General features: G+C 40.7%; 3 protein-coding genes across 3 annotated transcripts; all 3 read left to right on the top strand.

Annotated features, from left to right (window-relative positions):
- The first annotated feature begins 652 nt into the window (after window positions 1-652).
- On the top strand, window positions 653-9,193 carry ssx2ipa (synovial sarcoma, X breakpoint 2 interacting protein a). Its single transcript, XM_080726061.1, has 13 exons — window positions 653-754; window positions 1,825-1,991; window positions 2,144-2,353; window positions 2,537-2,647; window positions 2,749-2,884; window positions 2,992-3,067; window positions 3,312-3,489; window positions 3,838-3,985; window positions 4,179-4,315; window positions 4,636-4,809; window positions 5,242-5,359; window positions 6,658-6,796; window positions 8,800-9,193. Exons 2-13 carry the CDS (start codon window positions 1,836-1,838, stop codon window positions 8,900-8,902), a joined length of 1,686 nt encoding a protein of 561 aa, XP_080582187.1. The 5' UTR covers window positions 653-754; window positions 1,825-1,835; the 3' UTR covers window positions 8,903-9,193.
- A 265-nt stretch (window positions 9,194-9,458) lies between these two features.
- LOC308285697 (guanine nucleotide-binding protein G(I)/G(S)/G(O) subunit gamma-5-like) lies at window positions 9,459-13,558 on the top strand. Its single transcript, XM_080726542.1, has 3 exons — window positions 9,459-9,584; window positions 11,614-11,760; window positions 12,928-13,558. The coding sequence occupies exons 1-2, from the start codon at window positions 9,507-9,509 to the stop codon at window positions 11,737-11,739; spliced, it is 204 nt and encodes a 67-aa protein (XP_080582668.1). The 5' UTR covers window positions 9,459-9,506; the 3' UTR covers window positions 11,740-11,760; window positions 12,928-13,558.
- A 1,301-nt stretch (window positions 13,559-14,859) lies between these two features.
- On the top strand, window positions 14,860-16,179 carry fuz (fuzzy planar cell polarity protein; the record flags this gene model as incomplete). The annotated part of the gene is made up of 1 exon (XM_080725399.1): window positions 14,860-16,179. One exon carries the CDS (start codon window positions 14,860-14,862, stop codon window positions 16,177-16,179), a length of 1,320 nt encoding a protein of 439 aa, XP_080581525.1.
- Between the last annotated feature and the right edge of the window lie 1,629 nt (window positions 16,180-17,808).

Below are 17,808 nucleotides of genomic sequence, written 5' to 3'. Positions count from 1 at the left end.
TCTTTTTCAATGTGCACAAGTATAATTGTATTGACATATTAGACCACTGAAGATTTTGACTGGGCACAATGGGCTTTATTCTGTCAAGCAGTATAACAACAAAGTAGTTTACTGACTTCTTTAATGATGTGAATGTTGAACTAAATTGGATTACCTGTCCTTGATAAGGAAACGTCTGACCTGTTAGTAGGCCTATATATTTACTTTGACTCTGGCGCCACCTCTTGGTATCGGTCGGCTCTTGTGGAGCTCACTGAAAGATATCTTCTTTAGATATCAATAAACTGATTATTTGACAAAGCAATAATTCAGAGATAGTTTATTCATATGACTTTGTCCACCACCACGCATCCCTGAATGTAATAATATGCCCTTCAATGCATTTGGCTCCAGTTTTTTTTTTTTGCCTCACTGTTTCAGTGGCCTCTCCTCTCCTATCCTGTGATTCCTTGCCTGTGAGGGGACAGCAGCAGCAGTCACCTGGACGCTTCTCATTTGCATGATAGTGGCCAGCTGAGCGCAGGTTCGCGTCCAATGCACGGGCCAGATACTGGTTGCTTGACAACGCGGTCTCCAATGACGGTGAGGGTTGGTTTGAAGCCATCAGATATAATTCCTCCTGTCTCACTTTAAAACATTCACACACACACACACACACACACACACACAGACAGCAATCCAGCAGTGCTACGTACGCAGCCGTAGGATACCGCAATATTCCCTGGGCCGTACGTGTTGAAGGTGAACTAGCCAGGTAAAACATTTGCATGTGACATTTAAACCAACGAGTGGAGAATTAGCACGGTTTTTAACTTTTCGTGGGAGACACGGCGTTGTGTAGAATGTTCGAGCTGAATTACTGTTTCCAATCTCCGTTTATGTTTAGCTACGTCTGCTACACAGGTCACCATGCACGTCATCATGCAGGATTAACTTGCTATCACGTTAGCTGTTGTTAAAATGAAGACGAGACAACAACACACGCTAACTGAACACTCGACACTGACATTGACCTTCTTTAACCGCAATAATATGTATAGACATTAGGCGTTCTTTTTGGAGCCTGTATGCCCACACAGTGTCATGCTCGCAATGTTTACAGCGGCATTAATCGCTGGGGGGGGGGGGGAAACTTTACCGTTTTGTCAAGCAAAAAGTGTCAACATGTTTGTTTTACATAATGGCGTGTTAATAACTAATCTGTATAGGTGCACCTTTTTTCGACTGACATAAATCTACTAGTCTTTTGTGGGTGTGTAATCTGGTTCATCTTGTTTCCCCAGACTCGTTTTTAAAGACTATAATAATTATTTGTTGTTGAAAATGTGCAGTTTTGTGCACTACTCTTTAGTTAAAACCTTTGCTGCCAAAATCCTTTTACATAAAATTGTCTGACCCCCATCCAAACTCGATGTAATTGCAACTCGTACATAATCCGATCAGATGGTGACTGGTCTCTGTCATGGCATGGCTTGCTGCTTTATTTCAGGTCTCTTTTCTGACAGGAGCCTGTGATCTGCTTGAATGTTAATCATCCCAACCATCTCACACAATTAATTACCTCATCAGTTTAACCCATTGAAATGGGAGACTTCCCTCCACAAATACAGCAGTCTTTCGGTAAGCAGATATGCCAGTGATGTGTAGGCATCTGAGTAGTGCAGGAATAGAAAGACCTTTGTGATATTTTTGTGCGACTTGCCATGGGACGTGGCCTATATTTGTGTTCTCCTTTCAGAGCAACAGCCTAGTTCAAACCTCTGCAGAGGAAAAATTGGGTTGTGAGGAACTTGTAATCTATGTCACTTGTCTTTCTGTGTTCAGGAAACCATGAGATGTCCAGCATATCACAAGTGACAATGTCTCCCTCAAAACAGAACAATCTTGCAGCAATGTACTCCTCACTGTCCCTGTCCAGAAGCGCCTACAATATTGTAAGTGCCTTCTGTACAGAGGAGAATGTTCCTCAATGCATCGCGTACATCAATCGGGTAAGATTTATACCATTGTCATACATTTGTATGTTATGCACAATGCAAATAATTTGAAATGGCTTTCATATTGTACCAATGTGTGCATATGGTTTGTGTACACACGTGTATTTAAAATGTCTTTAAGCATTTTCCTGTCCTTTATTTGACAGGAGATGGGTGTGTTGGGTCTCTCCGCCACACTGAATGGGGCTGGCTCAGCAGAGGGAGCCAGTCTGAACACGGTGCCAGCTCTGAATGCCATTTACCAGCTGCTACAGGTACACAGACGCAGCCAGCAACCACTAGAAGCACTGGAAAGCGAAAATCTAAAAATGTCAAGTACACTCGAACAACTGCAGCTCAGCAACTCCAGACTCAAGGTAAGTCATGCTATCTTAATACAGCATTTCAAAACTTGTGCTGCTGCATCTTTTTTTCATGTGCTGTACATATTTTCTTTGAATGGCCTGTCATGTGAATGTTACTGCTGGGTCAAAAGCCCTGAAAGCTTGTTTGACGTTGGGCTCACAATAGGGCTTTGTACATGTACATTCCCCTCCCAGGATCAGTTGGAACTGTCCAAAAGGGAGACATCAGGTCTTTATGAGTCAAAGAGGCAATTACAGCTCAAATTGAAGACTTTGCAGAGCTGCCTTAAAACGGAGAAGGATGAGGTGAAGTTTTATTTGTCTTAACTTCACCAAGGCACTGTATTTTTTTTCCCCCCCCTTCTTGGCGGATACATATGACCGTTTATATTTTGCATTCTGCACAGGTTCTGAAACTCCAGAGTGTCATAGCTAGCCGTGCAACTCAGTACACCCATGATGCCAAGAGGAAAGAGAGGGAGTGCACAAAACTTAAAGAGCGTCTGAATCAGTTACTGGTTGACAGAAAAGATAAGAAACTGGGTAAATGCACATCCTTCTTTCTTTGGGGGGGGGGGAGGGGGTGCTTTGTCTTTTCCCGTCTAGAAATGTGTGGTGGAATAATCATTTTGACCTTACTCTCCCAACAGCTATTGACGTCTTGAATTACTTGGGACGGTCAGATGGCAAAAGAAGCCAGTGGAAGTCACCAAAAGCAGGACCAAGGTAGTTGTGTGACAATGTATAGTCGATCATATGACTAACCACATGAAACCTAGTGTGCTTATTCTGAGGGTAGGGGCTGGGCTAACTGTATATGAACCCTAGTGTGCTTATTTTCTTGTTTTTATTCATCAGCGGAGGTTTCATTACAGATCCAGACAGACATTATCAGACAGAATTTGTAATTTTTTTTTCTTTTTAAGACTGCATAGCATTGATCAACATTGTCTTTGAATTCCTTCTCCAGTCACGAGGCCCAGATGTTCAAAACTCTGCTAAATGACCACGAGGCACGGCAGATGTCTCTAATGTTGGAGAATGCTGAGCTGAAGAAAGTCCTCCAGCAGATGAAGCGGGAGATGATGTCCATCCTAGGGCCACGGCGGCGCTCCACTGGAGCTCACGCTGAGGACAGTCTTGAACAGGTTTCTCAATGTCCTATTTTTTAAAGAAATGCAGTTATTGCTGTGCTGTCAGTGCTATCACTTGTCTGTTGCAGTGTATTATGGGCAGTGCACTAATATAATCTGTAACGAGTCAACGTTTCAGTAATTTGAAGCTTACAATTGTATAAGCATTCCATATGCATTTGTTTTGCCCTGGGTTGCACTGTAGTGTACCTTTTTTTTGTAATCAGATTCTCTGAATGTAAAATCCTGTTGGAAATGTATAATGAGCTTCCCCAAAATGTGTCTTTGCAATGTCTGCTGTAAAGTTCAAATAGTTTGTCTGCGTTCAAATAACTTTAAGCTGCTTTTTGCTGGTGCCCTCAGGTGGGTTCTGACCGGGAGGAAGAGGCAGGTGACTCCAGCAGAGAGACCCTGGACCAATCCTGTGAACTTGCTAGGGAGCAGCTCACAAACAGCATCCGCCAGCAGTGGAGAAGACTGAAGAACCACATGGAGAGATTAGACAACCAAGGTACTGCAGTGTTGTTGCACAATAAACCAACATTCTTTTTTTTTTTTTTTTTTTTACTTGGGGCAGCTCTAGCTGAATTGGTAGAGTGCCCACCTGGGAGGCAGAATGTCACAGGCATGTGTTGAGTGATGCTTAACCCCAACTGCCCCATCCAACCCCATTATTAACCTTTTGTATATTTTCCTTTCCTTAGTCTCTCTAGTTCAGACTCAGCAGCAACCGAGTAGAGATGTGGTTCCCAGAGAGCTCCATGAGCAGGAGATGGAGAGAATGAGGATGGAAGTGCAGCAGTGCAAAGACTTTATTCACACCCAGCAGCTGCTTCTCCAGGTTAGGCCCTCTAGTGCAGTGGTTCTCAGATATGTTCCATGTCAATACCCCCATTAGAAAAGGTTTTGTGCCAGGGACATATGGCGTGATTTGTCAAAGTTTCAACAGCATGTTCTGAGCTTGTAGATCTATTTTGAATAGCTATAAAATAAAATGGGGCTTGAGTGTTTTGAATAGCTATAAAATAAAATGGGGCTTGAGTTTTTAAACTGTTTTCCTGGTAACCCTTGGAGTGGACCCACCTAAAAGACCCCCACTTTAGAACTAGTGCTCAACTGTAACAATGAAACAACTATGCTTGTGTTTGTCTGTCCGAGCAGCAGCAGCTCAACTCATCAATTGATGATGAGACCGCAGCTATTCTCAATGATGGATATACACTGGAAGAAAAGGAACGACTCAAGGAGGAGTGGCATCTCTTTGATGGGGAGAAGAGGAACTTTGAAAGGGAGAGGAAGAACTTCACCGATGCTGCTATCCGCCTCGGTCGTGAGGTATGTTAAAGGAGTAGTTCACCCCCAAAATTACTTTTTTCCTTGATTACTCATGCCATGAAGACTTGAGTTCAAAAATATTTTCTTTTGTATATTTCACATTCCTAAGATGAAGAAATGTATTATAGTAAATTTACCCCCATTGATTCCGGATGGAGACTCAAACTCAAATGCATTTGGGTCCCCAGCTGGAATCAATGGGGGTACATTTGTTGTACATTTATTGTAATACATGTAGTCTTAGGAATGCGACAAACCAAAAAATATTATTAAACTCATTTTGGCGGTGAACTACTGCTCAAGTCTTTTATTCTATACTCTTCTATACACTCAGATTTATCACTATTGGTGCATGTCAAGAGAATCTTAAAACTGACGATTTTTGAAAATGCTGTACCAACACGACTTTACTTTCATCCTTTTGTTTTACAGAAAAAAGCCTTTGAAGAGGACCGGGCGTCCTGGCTTAGGAACCAGTTTTTGAATATAACTCCATTTGTGGACCACAAGAGTTCTTTCTCTTTCTCATCTCAAAGTGCCATATCAATCAGTAAGTAGTTTGTTTATTAAAAGATCTAGCTGACAATGCCCTGCTCCTGCTAGTCTTCCTGATGTCCAAGGCAATGATATACCATACATTGTATTCCAAAAATGGAACCCACAAAAACATGTATCCCATAAAATGGAACATGCAATTAGAAGAATTTACTGTATATATGTACTGTATAAACGCAAACGGCACTTTAATTTTTGTATATTACACAGTACAAAATGCATAAATGTAAAATACAAATTGCAGTAAAACTTCAACCTCCCACTCCCATATAAAATTGCAGCTTTATAAAACCCATTCACAAATTGCAATCATTTATTACATATAGACACACACACACTGACCAAAGTCCTGAGGACCATAATACCAAAATGCACCTTAACCAGATTTTAAACTTATAGTTAGGAGTCCAGTATCTGATTGGTTTACAGGCAGTGAGCAGGTCTTTCATGTATTCTAGAGCTAAACCATTTAGAGCCCATAAACAAACAGTAGTTACTTGTGCCAGCAGAGTGTGCAAGTACTGTTAGGTTGCGTATCTAGGTAGCAGTGTTTTTAGCCCAATCAGGGACCAGCATTTCTGGCAACGTCATCAACCGCAGTGTTTTAGCCCTTAGCCAGAGCACAAGAGCGGAGTAGAGCGATGACAAAAGCGGCTCGAGAGGGCTCTTGTCCCACTCGCTTGTCGCTCTGGTCGGCCACCGGGCCGCTCTGCTCCCCGCCGATCCGTCGCTCAACTTGATTTTCGCATTTCTCGCTCCACGCTTGCTCCACGCTCCCCTCAGGGCCTTCAATCAAAGTCAAAAAAGTAGTTTGATACCATGTCCGAAACACTTTCTCCTTTGCCAGTGTGTTCCCAACACAATTGGTAGCGCTAACGTGAGCCTCGGCTTTGATGGAGACTTGGAGAGCTTTCCACTCGCCACTGTTTTGTTGGAAACATGCGGCGCGCGGCCCCAACAGGATCGGCTCGGAGCGGAGGAGGGTCGGCGCTCAGACCCATTATAAAAGTCGCTCGCTCACGCTCAACTAAAAAACGGCTCGCTCCGCTCCCCGCACCGCTCGCGCTCCACTCCGCTCGTATGCTCTGCCCTTAGCCCAATCAGGGAGCAGCATTTCTGGCAACCTCATCAACAGCCAATTCCTGGTGATCTGGCATTGCTAGTGGTGAGTGCACTTCATGGTGCACCTTGCTGGCGCACAAGTACCTACAAGTCGCAAGTTGGCACCTCAAAAGAGTGCAGTTCTAATTGATTATGTATTGCATTAATTTTCTTCCTGGGTTTCATTTAAAGGGAGTGAACCAGAGATGAGGGGGTCTCCAACTTCAACATACCTGCTCGCTACTCCCAAAAGTAATCGCAGCGGTGTTCCTGGTGGCATTCCTTCCACAAATGAACTTTACCGCACACTAAAACTCCTACCAGACAGAAGGTACAATGTTTTCTTTTTTTCTCAGATAATGAAATGAATGAGGATGTTGTTATGGCTTAAAGGAGTAGTTCACCCCAAAATGTTGTTCTTTTTTTTCCCTATTGATTACTCATGCCATGGAGACTTGCGTTCAATCATAAATATTATATATATATATATATATATATATATATATATATATTATTATTTTATTTTTTTTTGTATTTTGTCACATTCCTAAGACAAAAGTTTGATTATAGTAAATTTACCCCCATGATTCCAGATGGGGACCCGAATGCATTTGGGTCCCCTACGGAATCAATGGGGTAAATCTATTGTAATCACATTTTTGTCTTAGGAATATGACAAAGAACAAAAAATATTATTGAACTCCTGGTGGCATTCCTTCCACAAATGAACTTTACCGCACACTAAAACTCCTACCAGACAGAAGGTACAATGTTTTCTTTTTTTCTCAGATAATGAAATGAATGAGGATGTTGTTATGGCTTAAAGGAGTAGTTCACCCCAAAATGTTGTTCTTTTTTTTCCCTATTGATTACTCATGCCATGGAGACTTGCGTTCAATCATATATATTATATATATATATATATATATATATATATATATATATATATATATATTTTTTTTTTTGTATTTTGTCACATTCCTAAGACAAAAGTTTGATTATAGTAAATTTACCCCCATGATTCCAGATGGGGACCCGAATGCATTTGGGTCCCCTACGGAATCAATGGGGTAAATCTATTGTAATCACATTTTTGTCTTAGGAATATGACAAAGAACAAAAAATATTATTGAACTCCTGGTGGCATTCCTTCCACAAATGAACTTTACCGCACACTAAAACTCCTACCAGACAGAAGGTACAATGTTTTCTTTTTTTCTCAGATAATGAAATGAATGAGGATGTTGTTATGGCTTAAAGGAGTAGTTCACCCCAAAATGTTGTTCTTTTTTTTTCCCTATTGATTACTCATGCCATGGAGACTTGCGTTCAATCATATATATTATATATATATATATATATATATATTTTATTTTTGTATTTTGTCACATTCCTTAGACAAAAGTTTGATTATAGTAAATTTACCCCCATGATTCCAGATGGGGACCCGAATGCATTTGGGTCCCCTACGGAATCAATGGGGTAAATCTATTGTAATCACATTTTTGTCTTAGGAATATGACAAAGAACAAAAAATATTATTGAACTCAAGTCTCCATGGCATGAGTAAAGACTGGGTTTCCGAGGCTATGGCATGAGTAATAATAGAAAAAATCACACCTGTGTGTGTGTGTGTGTGTGTGTGTGTGTGGATCATGTGTACTGATTTTTGTGACATTTGAAGAAAATATGTAGGAAAAGGAGCAAAAAGTGTGTTTTGGAGAAAATTCAAGATGGCGGACAATCTATCATGGCGCAAATGGGCGTGGCCTATATGGGGAGATGCGTCATGGCCCAAGGAATCCAGGGAAAAAATATTTTTAATTTTCCGACCTACGGTTCAAGAGTTACAGGCCAAAACGTAAAGTGGGGTGTTATGGCGCCACCATGCGGCCAAATGACACAATTATTTTTCATTTAATCCTTGAAATCATTATGAACCTCCTCTCCAAGTCTTGAAACTCTAGCCCCTATGGTTTGCGAGAGACAAATAATTGAAGGTGAGTTTTTGCGATTCCCATTATAAGTCAATGGGGAAAATTAATTCACTAATAAATTAATATCAATTAAACTATAGAACCTTTCTCTTAGAAAAGTAATAGCCCACGATTCCCGAGTAAGCCGGTCGATTTGACATATGGCGCGAGTGTGTGGTGGCAAAACTGTGGGACTAGTGGCGTGCCGAAGTTTAGGAAGTTCAGGCTACATACACACACAGACACACCCACACAGCCACGTATAGGGAGCCTGTGCTTCACACAGCTCCAAAAAGTCATTTTGGGGTTGGGGTTAGCTACTCAATATTCATACAGGCTCTCTTATACTTTCTTATAGATTGTCCAAGAATTCCTCACGAGAGAGCTGCCAGGAGCCCAAGAATTCCTCACGAGAGAGCTGCCAGGAGCCCAAAGTATTTGAGGATGCAGATACTTGCTGAAATTGATGCACAAACTTTATATTCGTCCTCCAACAAAGGACATACCTGAAGACCATCTCTAGTGCCTTGCTATGGACTCTACTATCATTTGGATGACAATCCCTGTTTGATAACTGCCTCAGGAGACCGCCAACTATTATTGCAGAATTTTTATCAACAGTCATTGAGAAATGTTTGTTTTATTGTATGAAATGTTTGTTTTTGATGTATTGATGTTTAGGCAAAGTAGAGCAGATTTAAGATGGAGTCTGAAAGCTCTTAATTTAGATGTTTCTCCTTCTTGAACAAGAACAGCTATTGAATGTTTTTTTATCCACTCCAGAGAAATTATTTTAATAAAGTTTACATAAAAAAATTATGTTGCGCTACCTACAATGGACTTGTAGTGTCTTTACTGTGCAATACATGTAATGCAATACATGTCATGCTTTTATGTATTTGGCCTGTTTTCACGCTTTGTTGCCCCCTATTGGGGTAAAAGAAAGATTACAATTTCTCGCTGCAAATGAACCGGAATCCGGATGTCATCATCTTTGCTTTTGTCTCCTCATCCATCAACAGTAATCGCAGCACAGGAATTATTTTTCTAAGAAGATAGTGAAAAATGTCGAGCTCAAATCTGGTAGCCATGAAGAAAATTGTACAGCAGCTCCGCTTTGAGGCGAACATAAACAGAGTGAAGGTAATACACGTCTTTCCTAGAAGTGTGGAGAAAATCCATCAGATGAGCTAACCTGTGTTAGCTGACTAGCGCTAACGTGAAAATGCAGAGAAGGGCGTGGAACTCTTGACAAAACCACGTTTTATAAAGCTTTAATACGATTAGTCATTACACGGTGCAGTTCATGTAAAGCCCAAACTGCACATGGTCCCACCCTTTATATTAAGCTCAAATAAATGTTGGTACCGATTAGATTAGATTTTTGTTGTTACATCGCATGATTCGCATCATAAACCGAAAAAGTATTTGGTTTTAGTTACTCACTCTCCAACAAATATGCCCCCCAACAAATGTGTAACCTGTATGAATTGAGTAAAAGGGACCCCAATTTAAACGAACCCAAAAGCTTTCTTGTGATAGTTGGTATTAGTGAACTGTACTCACTGTTCCTCACCCTTTCCTATGCAATTCTGAGTATTAAATCAATCAAAACGGATGTAGGAAGAGTGAACATAAACATTGTGGGTAACAATGTTTAAAAATAATTTGGAAATACTACACATCTTTATTAGACCTAAAGCTATTAATATTGACTTGCCAGCCACAGGTCTTTTCACAATTTGTACTAGTAGTAGTAGTCCGGCAGCCAAATGGTGATTTTTGGCTGAACGTGGAATCGGCTGATAAAGTTTTTTTCTCAACTGATTCTTGTAGCTTGGGGTCACCTCTTAAGGATTCAAGACGATGACCAGCGATATCCATTGAGCATTTTTTATTATTAACCCCTTAATGCCTGAAACACAAGAAATCCACACAGGAGGAAAATACCCAGAAAAAGATTTTTTCTGGGTATTTAAGGAGGATCTGAGGGGTCCAACTAGGGGTTTGTCATGATGCTGAATCCATTGCAGGCATTTGTTTTGCACAAAAAACATTCCGTGGGCTAGAAATGGCCTCAGAAAACAATACACGTATGGGTGAGTATTCATGTTAGTCTGAGGCCTTAGGGTTTTTTTTCTCGTGCTAATCAGTCTAAAAGTGCAAAATTTTGCACAGATGTAGCTCAGGGCATGCTCTAATGATTTAGCTAGGGTGCCCGAGTCTGCGACATTCGGGGTCGCCACAGCGGCCAAATCAAGTTGGGCTCCCATCGACTTTAGTGATGAAAAGTGATGAGTCAGAGTTTTGTGGGTGCTGTGGTGACCCCGAAGGTCGCCGACTCGGGCGCCCTAGCTAAATCATTAGAGCATGCCCTGAGCTACATCTGTGCAAGATTTTGCACTTTTAGACTGATTAGCACGAGAAAAAAGACCCTAAGGCCTCCGACTAACATGAATACTCACCCATACGGTATTGTTTTCTGAGGCCATTTCTAGCCCACGGAATGTTTTTTGTGCAAAACAAATGCCTGCAATGGATTCAGCATCATGACAAACCCCTAGTTAGACCCCTCAGATCCTCCTTAAATACCCAGAAAAAAAATTTTTTTTCTGGGTATTTTCCTCCTGGGTTGATTTCTTGTGTTTCAGGCATTAAGGGGTTAATAATAAAAAATGCTCAATGGATATCACTGGTCATCATCTTGAATCCTTAAGAGGTGACCCCAAGCTACAAGAATCAGTTGAGAAAAAAACTTTATCAGCCGATTCCACGTTCACCCCCACGGCTCCCGGACTATAGTATAAATAAATATTGGGCCTTGAATGTCAAATGTTCAAGTATGTTCAAATTATGTATACTTCAGAATTGTTTTTACATAAATGTAATAAATATAGGCTATACAATTTAACATTGAGGTGCCCACACTTGAACGTTCTGTATGGTATACTGTATGTATTTGTGTACATTTCTGTAGTGTCCGGTGCTTGTGTCATTGTGAGAGGTGTGTAGGGACCGGCATTTGGGGTCACTGGTAGAAAATGACACCCATTTATGATTTATATGATGTCAGAGATTTACCACAATTATCGTTTGAATGTGAAACCTCCCTGGACTTGGCGGATACATGGCTTACGTTTTTGTGACGATGTGGTCTGGATTGTGTGCCCAGGTCTCCCAGGCAGCTGCAGATCTCCAACAGTTCTGCATGCAGAATGCGGTCCAGGACCCCCTTCTCACGGGTGTTTCGTCCAGCACTAATCCTTTCAGGCAGCAGAAGGTCTGCTCCTTCTTATGAAACCACTGACAGCATTCATTGGTGAGTAGGTTCACCTCTTCTAAGTTCTAACCACTATACAGCATAAGCAAATTGTATGTAACTCTTGTTTGTATGTAACTCTTTGAGTTTTTGGAGGATTTGTAAAGGAGAAAAAAAGCTGTTAAGAATTAGAGGTTAGTGGGTGAGATGACATAATGCGACTATAACTGTCTGAAGGCATTCTTCTGTAACTCCATACTTCAGAATGGCAACAATCAAAGGTGTAATTTTGTCTGGCATCAGCAGAGCCTTGATTGACTATTTTGGAAATTAAAATTGATTGGACATGTGAAATGTTTAAACAGTTATAGACTCAAATATCCTTACAAGGTTAAAGCTTAATTAAACAGTACACAATTAATAACACATTGTCACTGCCTTCACACTCCTATTAACTGACTGGCACACATAGGCCTTCAACAGGGGGTCCGGGACCCCTAGGGGGTCCTCAAAGTTACTACAGTTACTACTACCTTAAAATCTTTGTTATAGAAACCTTTTCTCCTTTTTTATATTAACCACTTGAACCCTAGTGTCCATATTCTGAGAACTTAAGCCAAAAGATTTTAGCAAAAAGCTTCGGTGTAGAGGGAAAAAAGAGCAGACTAAGTACAGAGTGAAAGGTCAAGTTTATTAAGTACTGACAGTTCAAGTGGTAAAATATCTGAAAACACAAATTGACATGAATCCAAAATACACTGATGATTGTGCTGTCAAACGATGAAACTATGTGGAATCTATGAAAAGGTTGTGGGGGTCCCTGCTTCATCTCTCTCTCTCAACTAAGGGGTCCACTCAATTTAACACTTGTTTCTTTACTTTCTGGGGCTGTGCGCTACAAAATGTCATACCTCAATACCTCCAAATCCAAATACCTACAGTACATAGCTATGATTAAATATGTCTATGGTTTCTCACTTGTTACATTCCAGACCAGAAGACAGAGCGCGCTGGCCACGTTCATGTGTTTAGAGTTAGACAGATATCTGGTGTTGTGTTTATAGACGGTTGTGTCCCCTCTCAAATGAGCACTTGCCCGGTGGGTAAGCCTTAGTGTCAATGCCTGCCCCTGCTATAGGAGGTTTACTTTCTAGTAACTATTGCTTTTTTATCTCATGTCTAAGTAATTTCTGATACAGAACATGTTTTTTTTTACTTGTCCTGCAGGCCTTCGTTTTGATGCTACAGGGAAAATTGACCTCAACACTGCTCCTCATGAGAAGCCATTATACTGCCACAAAATCTCTGGAGTGTAGAACATGTCAGAAAGATGCCATCTATTTTCAGCCACATTAGCGGAAAGGAGACAATTTTTATTTTTCATGGCACAGTGTGATTTTCAAGTAAATTATTGTGCCTTTTCTATATGGTTCTATTTTAGTCATCACTGTTCTTGACTTTTTGTATTTAATGATTAAAATACATTCTTCACTACTCAAATGTTTTGTTTGTTGTTCTATGGCCAATGGCATCAAAGAACTATCAGAGTTGAATAACTGTATTTTGCACTCTGTATTTTATACTTTTCATTTTAATAGTATTTTGTCATTAGTTAATCATTTGACAACATGGCATGTGAACATCTCTGGATAAGTTATAAAAGTGTATTTATATTTTAATATGCATAAAGGATAAAACAAATTATAATCATCTCATGAGTTATAGGTCAAGGTGTTTGTAGGACATTAAGTGTGGGATTTCTATTTCTATTTACCTGAGTTTAAAATAATTACATGTATTGTTAAATTCCATGAGGATTTGTTTCCTTAATGCACTGTATTCCTATTTTGAAATCCACCATGTCACACACCTGTATTCTCTCTCTTTTTCAATTTGTGTCAATGTGTTTTTCCAGGGGTGGAAAATAAAGTTACATGTATTGTAGGAAAGTAATTGAGTAGCTTTTTTCCAGGTACTTGGATTAGTATAGATTAGATAGAAGTCTTATGTTGTACTTTTGTAAATAATTATAGTACTAGACTACTATATTTTGAGTAGCCTACAAGTAGAAGTAGGCCTATGGTGTTATGACACCATCTGGAGGATATTCCGTTCAAGTTTGTTTTGAAACTTTTTCAAATTTCAGACATTGAGAAAGCTTACTGAAAAGATTGCCACCACATATTGAAGCGTCACTCAATCAGAGAGGGATAGGCTGTTATGTCAAAATACCATATTGATCCTTTCATCATTAGTTCAACTTCAACCTAGTAGATCTATAGGCTAGATTCTAGCCGCTAGAACCTTTGTACATGAGTAATTTTGAAGTGAACACTAATCATCTTCTACAAGGATATTCTTATATATCTTATCTTAAGTAGCTACAATGATATTCTTGGCGAGGGACGTTTATAGCACATTTTATACACAAAGGTAATGTAAAACGTTTTTAATATAGCGTTAAAATACCTTTAATTCTAAGTAAAGATGAAGTAATCAAATTGAGTAACTATAAAATTTGTATTTCTATTAAAGTCAAATTAGAATATTACTTTTTCTTCCCAGTTCATTTGCACTTCATTTCTCTTCCCACCCTTCGCCTTGGAAATTAGTCTTCAATCCTCATATCATAAAAGCTTTATTTATAGGCCGTAACTTGCAGTGTACAAATAAATCAGTCACGTGAGTTGTATGGTGGGCATGTGATTGGTTCTCGACTTCTCGCGAGATTTAAGTAAACCGGAAAAAAACAAAATGTTAAAACTTGAATGGGACTGAGTTGCTCATGGAGTTGCTGCATTGCTGTTGCTGTGGAAACCGCTATTTGTATCCTTTCGCGGAGAAAGATATAGTTAACTTTAGCTTAGAAAATAAATGAGCCTGCAAAAAGTAGCACTAAATTGAACGTCCAGCCTGCTCCGTGTAGCACCATGGACGCAGAAGTTGTGCAATTTCCAACATAATGTACAGACGTTGTAGCCAATGACATGTGTCTCATCTGTATACTTGACGTCTGGTAAGTAAGGACACGATGCTCGTAAACAAATCTGAATGGTGTTCCTATCATTTAGCTAACGTTATTAGCTAGGCGTTACGTATCCCGATAACGTCGGAAGCAGATAATCTAACGTTAGCAACAGTTTGACGTCCACTAGCAGGATGATGCTACAGGATGGATCAGTGCAGCTTCTCTGCCTCACAGCCAACAGCGGGGTTCCACTTTTTACCCGAGGAGCCTCTAAACAGCTTCCCTTCTCCGTCATTGGTTCTCTGAATGGCGTTCATATGTTTGGAGTTGGACAGGGCGTGGTATTGTCCAGCTGTGAGACTGACCATGGAGGTAAAGTTGTGTGGAGAGTGTTCCATGATAGTGTGATACTTATTGCGGTGAAGGGACAGCAACTTGGAGGAGGCAGAGGACTTGACAGTAAGGAGGAGGAGGATCTCCATTGGCGTCGGCTGTTGGAGAACGTGTGGAGCTGCATGGTGCTGGTTCTGGGTCAGGATGAGCTGGTGAACATCAGGAATGTGGAGCGGCTGAAGAGGGACCTCCGTTCCTGCTTTGGCCTCATCGATCAACTATTGGAGGGGAGGCAGGAGGGCATTATGGGGAGTCTGACGCACTGTGCTGACTGCCTACTACCTCCTAACCCTGCCCTGCTACAGGAGGCTCTGGAGAACTTCACACAGGCTGCAGACAGCGAGTTTGGATGCCTCATGGTCCATGGGCGCATTGCCGTTGCCACAGAGAAGTGGTGGCTCCTGGCACCACAGGAAGTAGTGCTACTATCTGCTCTGCTGCGGTTTCTCTCCATGTCTGGATCTGCCTCTTGTGACTACCCTGTATTTCTTCCCCATGGCAGCCCCACCGTGGCCCACCGCCTGCTCCGCTTCCAGCTGCTTTTAGGTGTCGATGTGTGCGTGCTGTGTGGCCCCACTCCCTCGCTGCACAGGGCTGAGAGGGAGCTGGTTGGGCATTTCTGGTCTCCTCTGGTGGAGACACTGAGAAGTTGCCTGGCTGTCGGCGAGCGCTGCTTGCCAAGCTCTGTATCCCTCCGCCCCGACGTCCTGGCACTCATTGTCATCAACCGTGAAACACGGCGCTCTGTCTCCTGTGTACAGGCCTCTGCTAACCCTCCATCCAGTGAATCGCCTTTGCCCTCCAAAGCCCGCTGCTGGGAACTTCTGAGGCTGTTCTTCACCTTCACCACCGCACGCTACTTCAGCCAGGAGGAGACCCCGTGTGTTTCCCCCGAAGAGAAAGCCCAGAGAGGAAACGCTCTACATGAAGAGTTTGCCCATGGCTTCTCCCACCAGCCACTGCAGTGCTACCTAATCACAGAGGAGTGTAAATGCTACAGTATGCAGACACTACAGCACCAGCTGTTCCTGCTCACACCTCTCTCAGTACCCACCTTTGGCCTGCGCTCTGTAGCCACACAGACCCTCTCAGCTGTCACTGGTGGCTCTGGGTTTTAAATCAACATACTTTTGTTTGTTTTTTCATCTGACACTCAGATAAATTCACCAACGGAATGCAGGGCTTTTACTTTTCAACCCCTTTCAAATAATTGTTAATTGTCTCTTCTCTCTACTTTTAGAACTATTATTGTCAGACTACTAGAGCAAAAGGTTAGCGAGAGATCTCATTACTGATTATCTATTCTGGGTAATCAAATTTGTTAATCCAGTATTATTTCACCCAATAGGTAATTTATGGAGTTTTTACTGTAGTGGTTGTCATCATGGCAACCTTCTCTACCAATACTATGAATGCTTGTCAGACCTCAAACCAAAACCCTGAATCTGAAAAGCTGTGTTGGCAGTGTTGTGAAATGAGATGATTAAAACTACTGCTGGAGAACCAAGGGAAGTTACTCTCAGATCTACGTAGATACAGTATTTTCCTTCTTCATATATCTGCTGATTGTTCATTAAGCTGCTATTGACTGTTGTCATAGGTGGACTCCAGTTACACACTGTTTTAAATTACTCTTTTTAAATGAGAGAAGGGTATTTGTTATCTTGATGACATGCCTCTTTTTTCATGTTTGTTCAATCTATTTGATCACAGATCTTTATACATTCCTATAGTCTACTAAATGCCTTAATTGTAAATTGTAATTTACATTAAATCACTGTTTATGTTTGCCCTCTGCTGGTTAAATATTTTATAGCAAGCAAGATAAATGTATCACAAACACAAAGTAGCTGTTGTGTGGTCTTTTTTTTTCATTAGAGGCCTGAAACTGATGTTTAATACAAAATTCAATATGATTTATTTTGTAAAAAGAAAAAAGGACACTCAAGAGGAACAAATGCCATTTTAGTACTAGTAACCAATAATATTGTGTCTGATTTCACATAGAATTCCAGTAGTTGGTTAATGATCATTCAGAAGTATTCTCAGCCTCAGGTCAACCGTCAATATAAGATTTTTATTGATCACATTACATATCTGTAATTATATTGAAAGGTGTGGCCTACTTCTATGATATGGCGCGGGAAAATCCCAGTTGGGCGGTGTCCCAGTTGGGCGAACAGACTGTAATTATTGTCCACGACATGTTATTAAAAAGGTGTTGTAAAGTATCTGTTTTAGTTAAAGATAGTTAAAGCTAGTTAAAGCTATATCTTATTGTGGGATACTCATTACTAGAGTATGTGTTCCATAATGGTGTTCTCTCCGTCTCCAGCTCTATAGTAAACAGAAAATACAAAACACAATTACATCCAATAAGGAGATAAAGTTGATACTGTTCCATTTCCAAATGTATCTGCTAATAATTAAGTAATGAAGTAATTTCATCACTTCATAATTGATATCCCATACTGAAAGAGTAAGGAGAGACAGGGAGACCCTGAGCAAACACGAGCATTGATTACTATCAGAATGCAGAGCTAATAACACTTTATTTGAATAAAATATATCACAGCACCTTTATATATCACAAATGTATCACAGCACCTTTGCATTATATGATGCTTTGTAGCATGCTGAAATACTAAAATATCTAAAAACACAGATTGAACACAGAAAACAACTCAGGATTGTGTTGATCATGTCCAAAACAACAATAAAATAAGATCTGTTTGTCCCAGAGGTGA

This window comes from Nannobrachium achirus (genome assembly GCF_963921795.1).
Source record: "Nannobrachium achirus genome assembly, chromosome: 5".
Lineage (NCBI taxonomy): Eukaryota > Metazoa > Chordata > Actinopteri > Myctophiformes > Myctophidae > Nannobrachium > Nannobrachium achirus.
The sequence above is the reverse complement of the archived record's forward strand: the minus strand, read 5'-3'. Positions and strand labels throughout refer to the sequence as shown.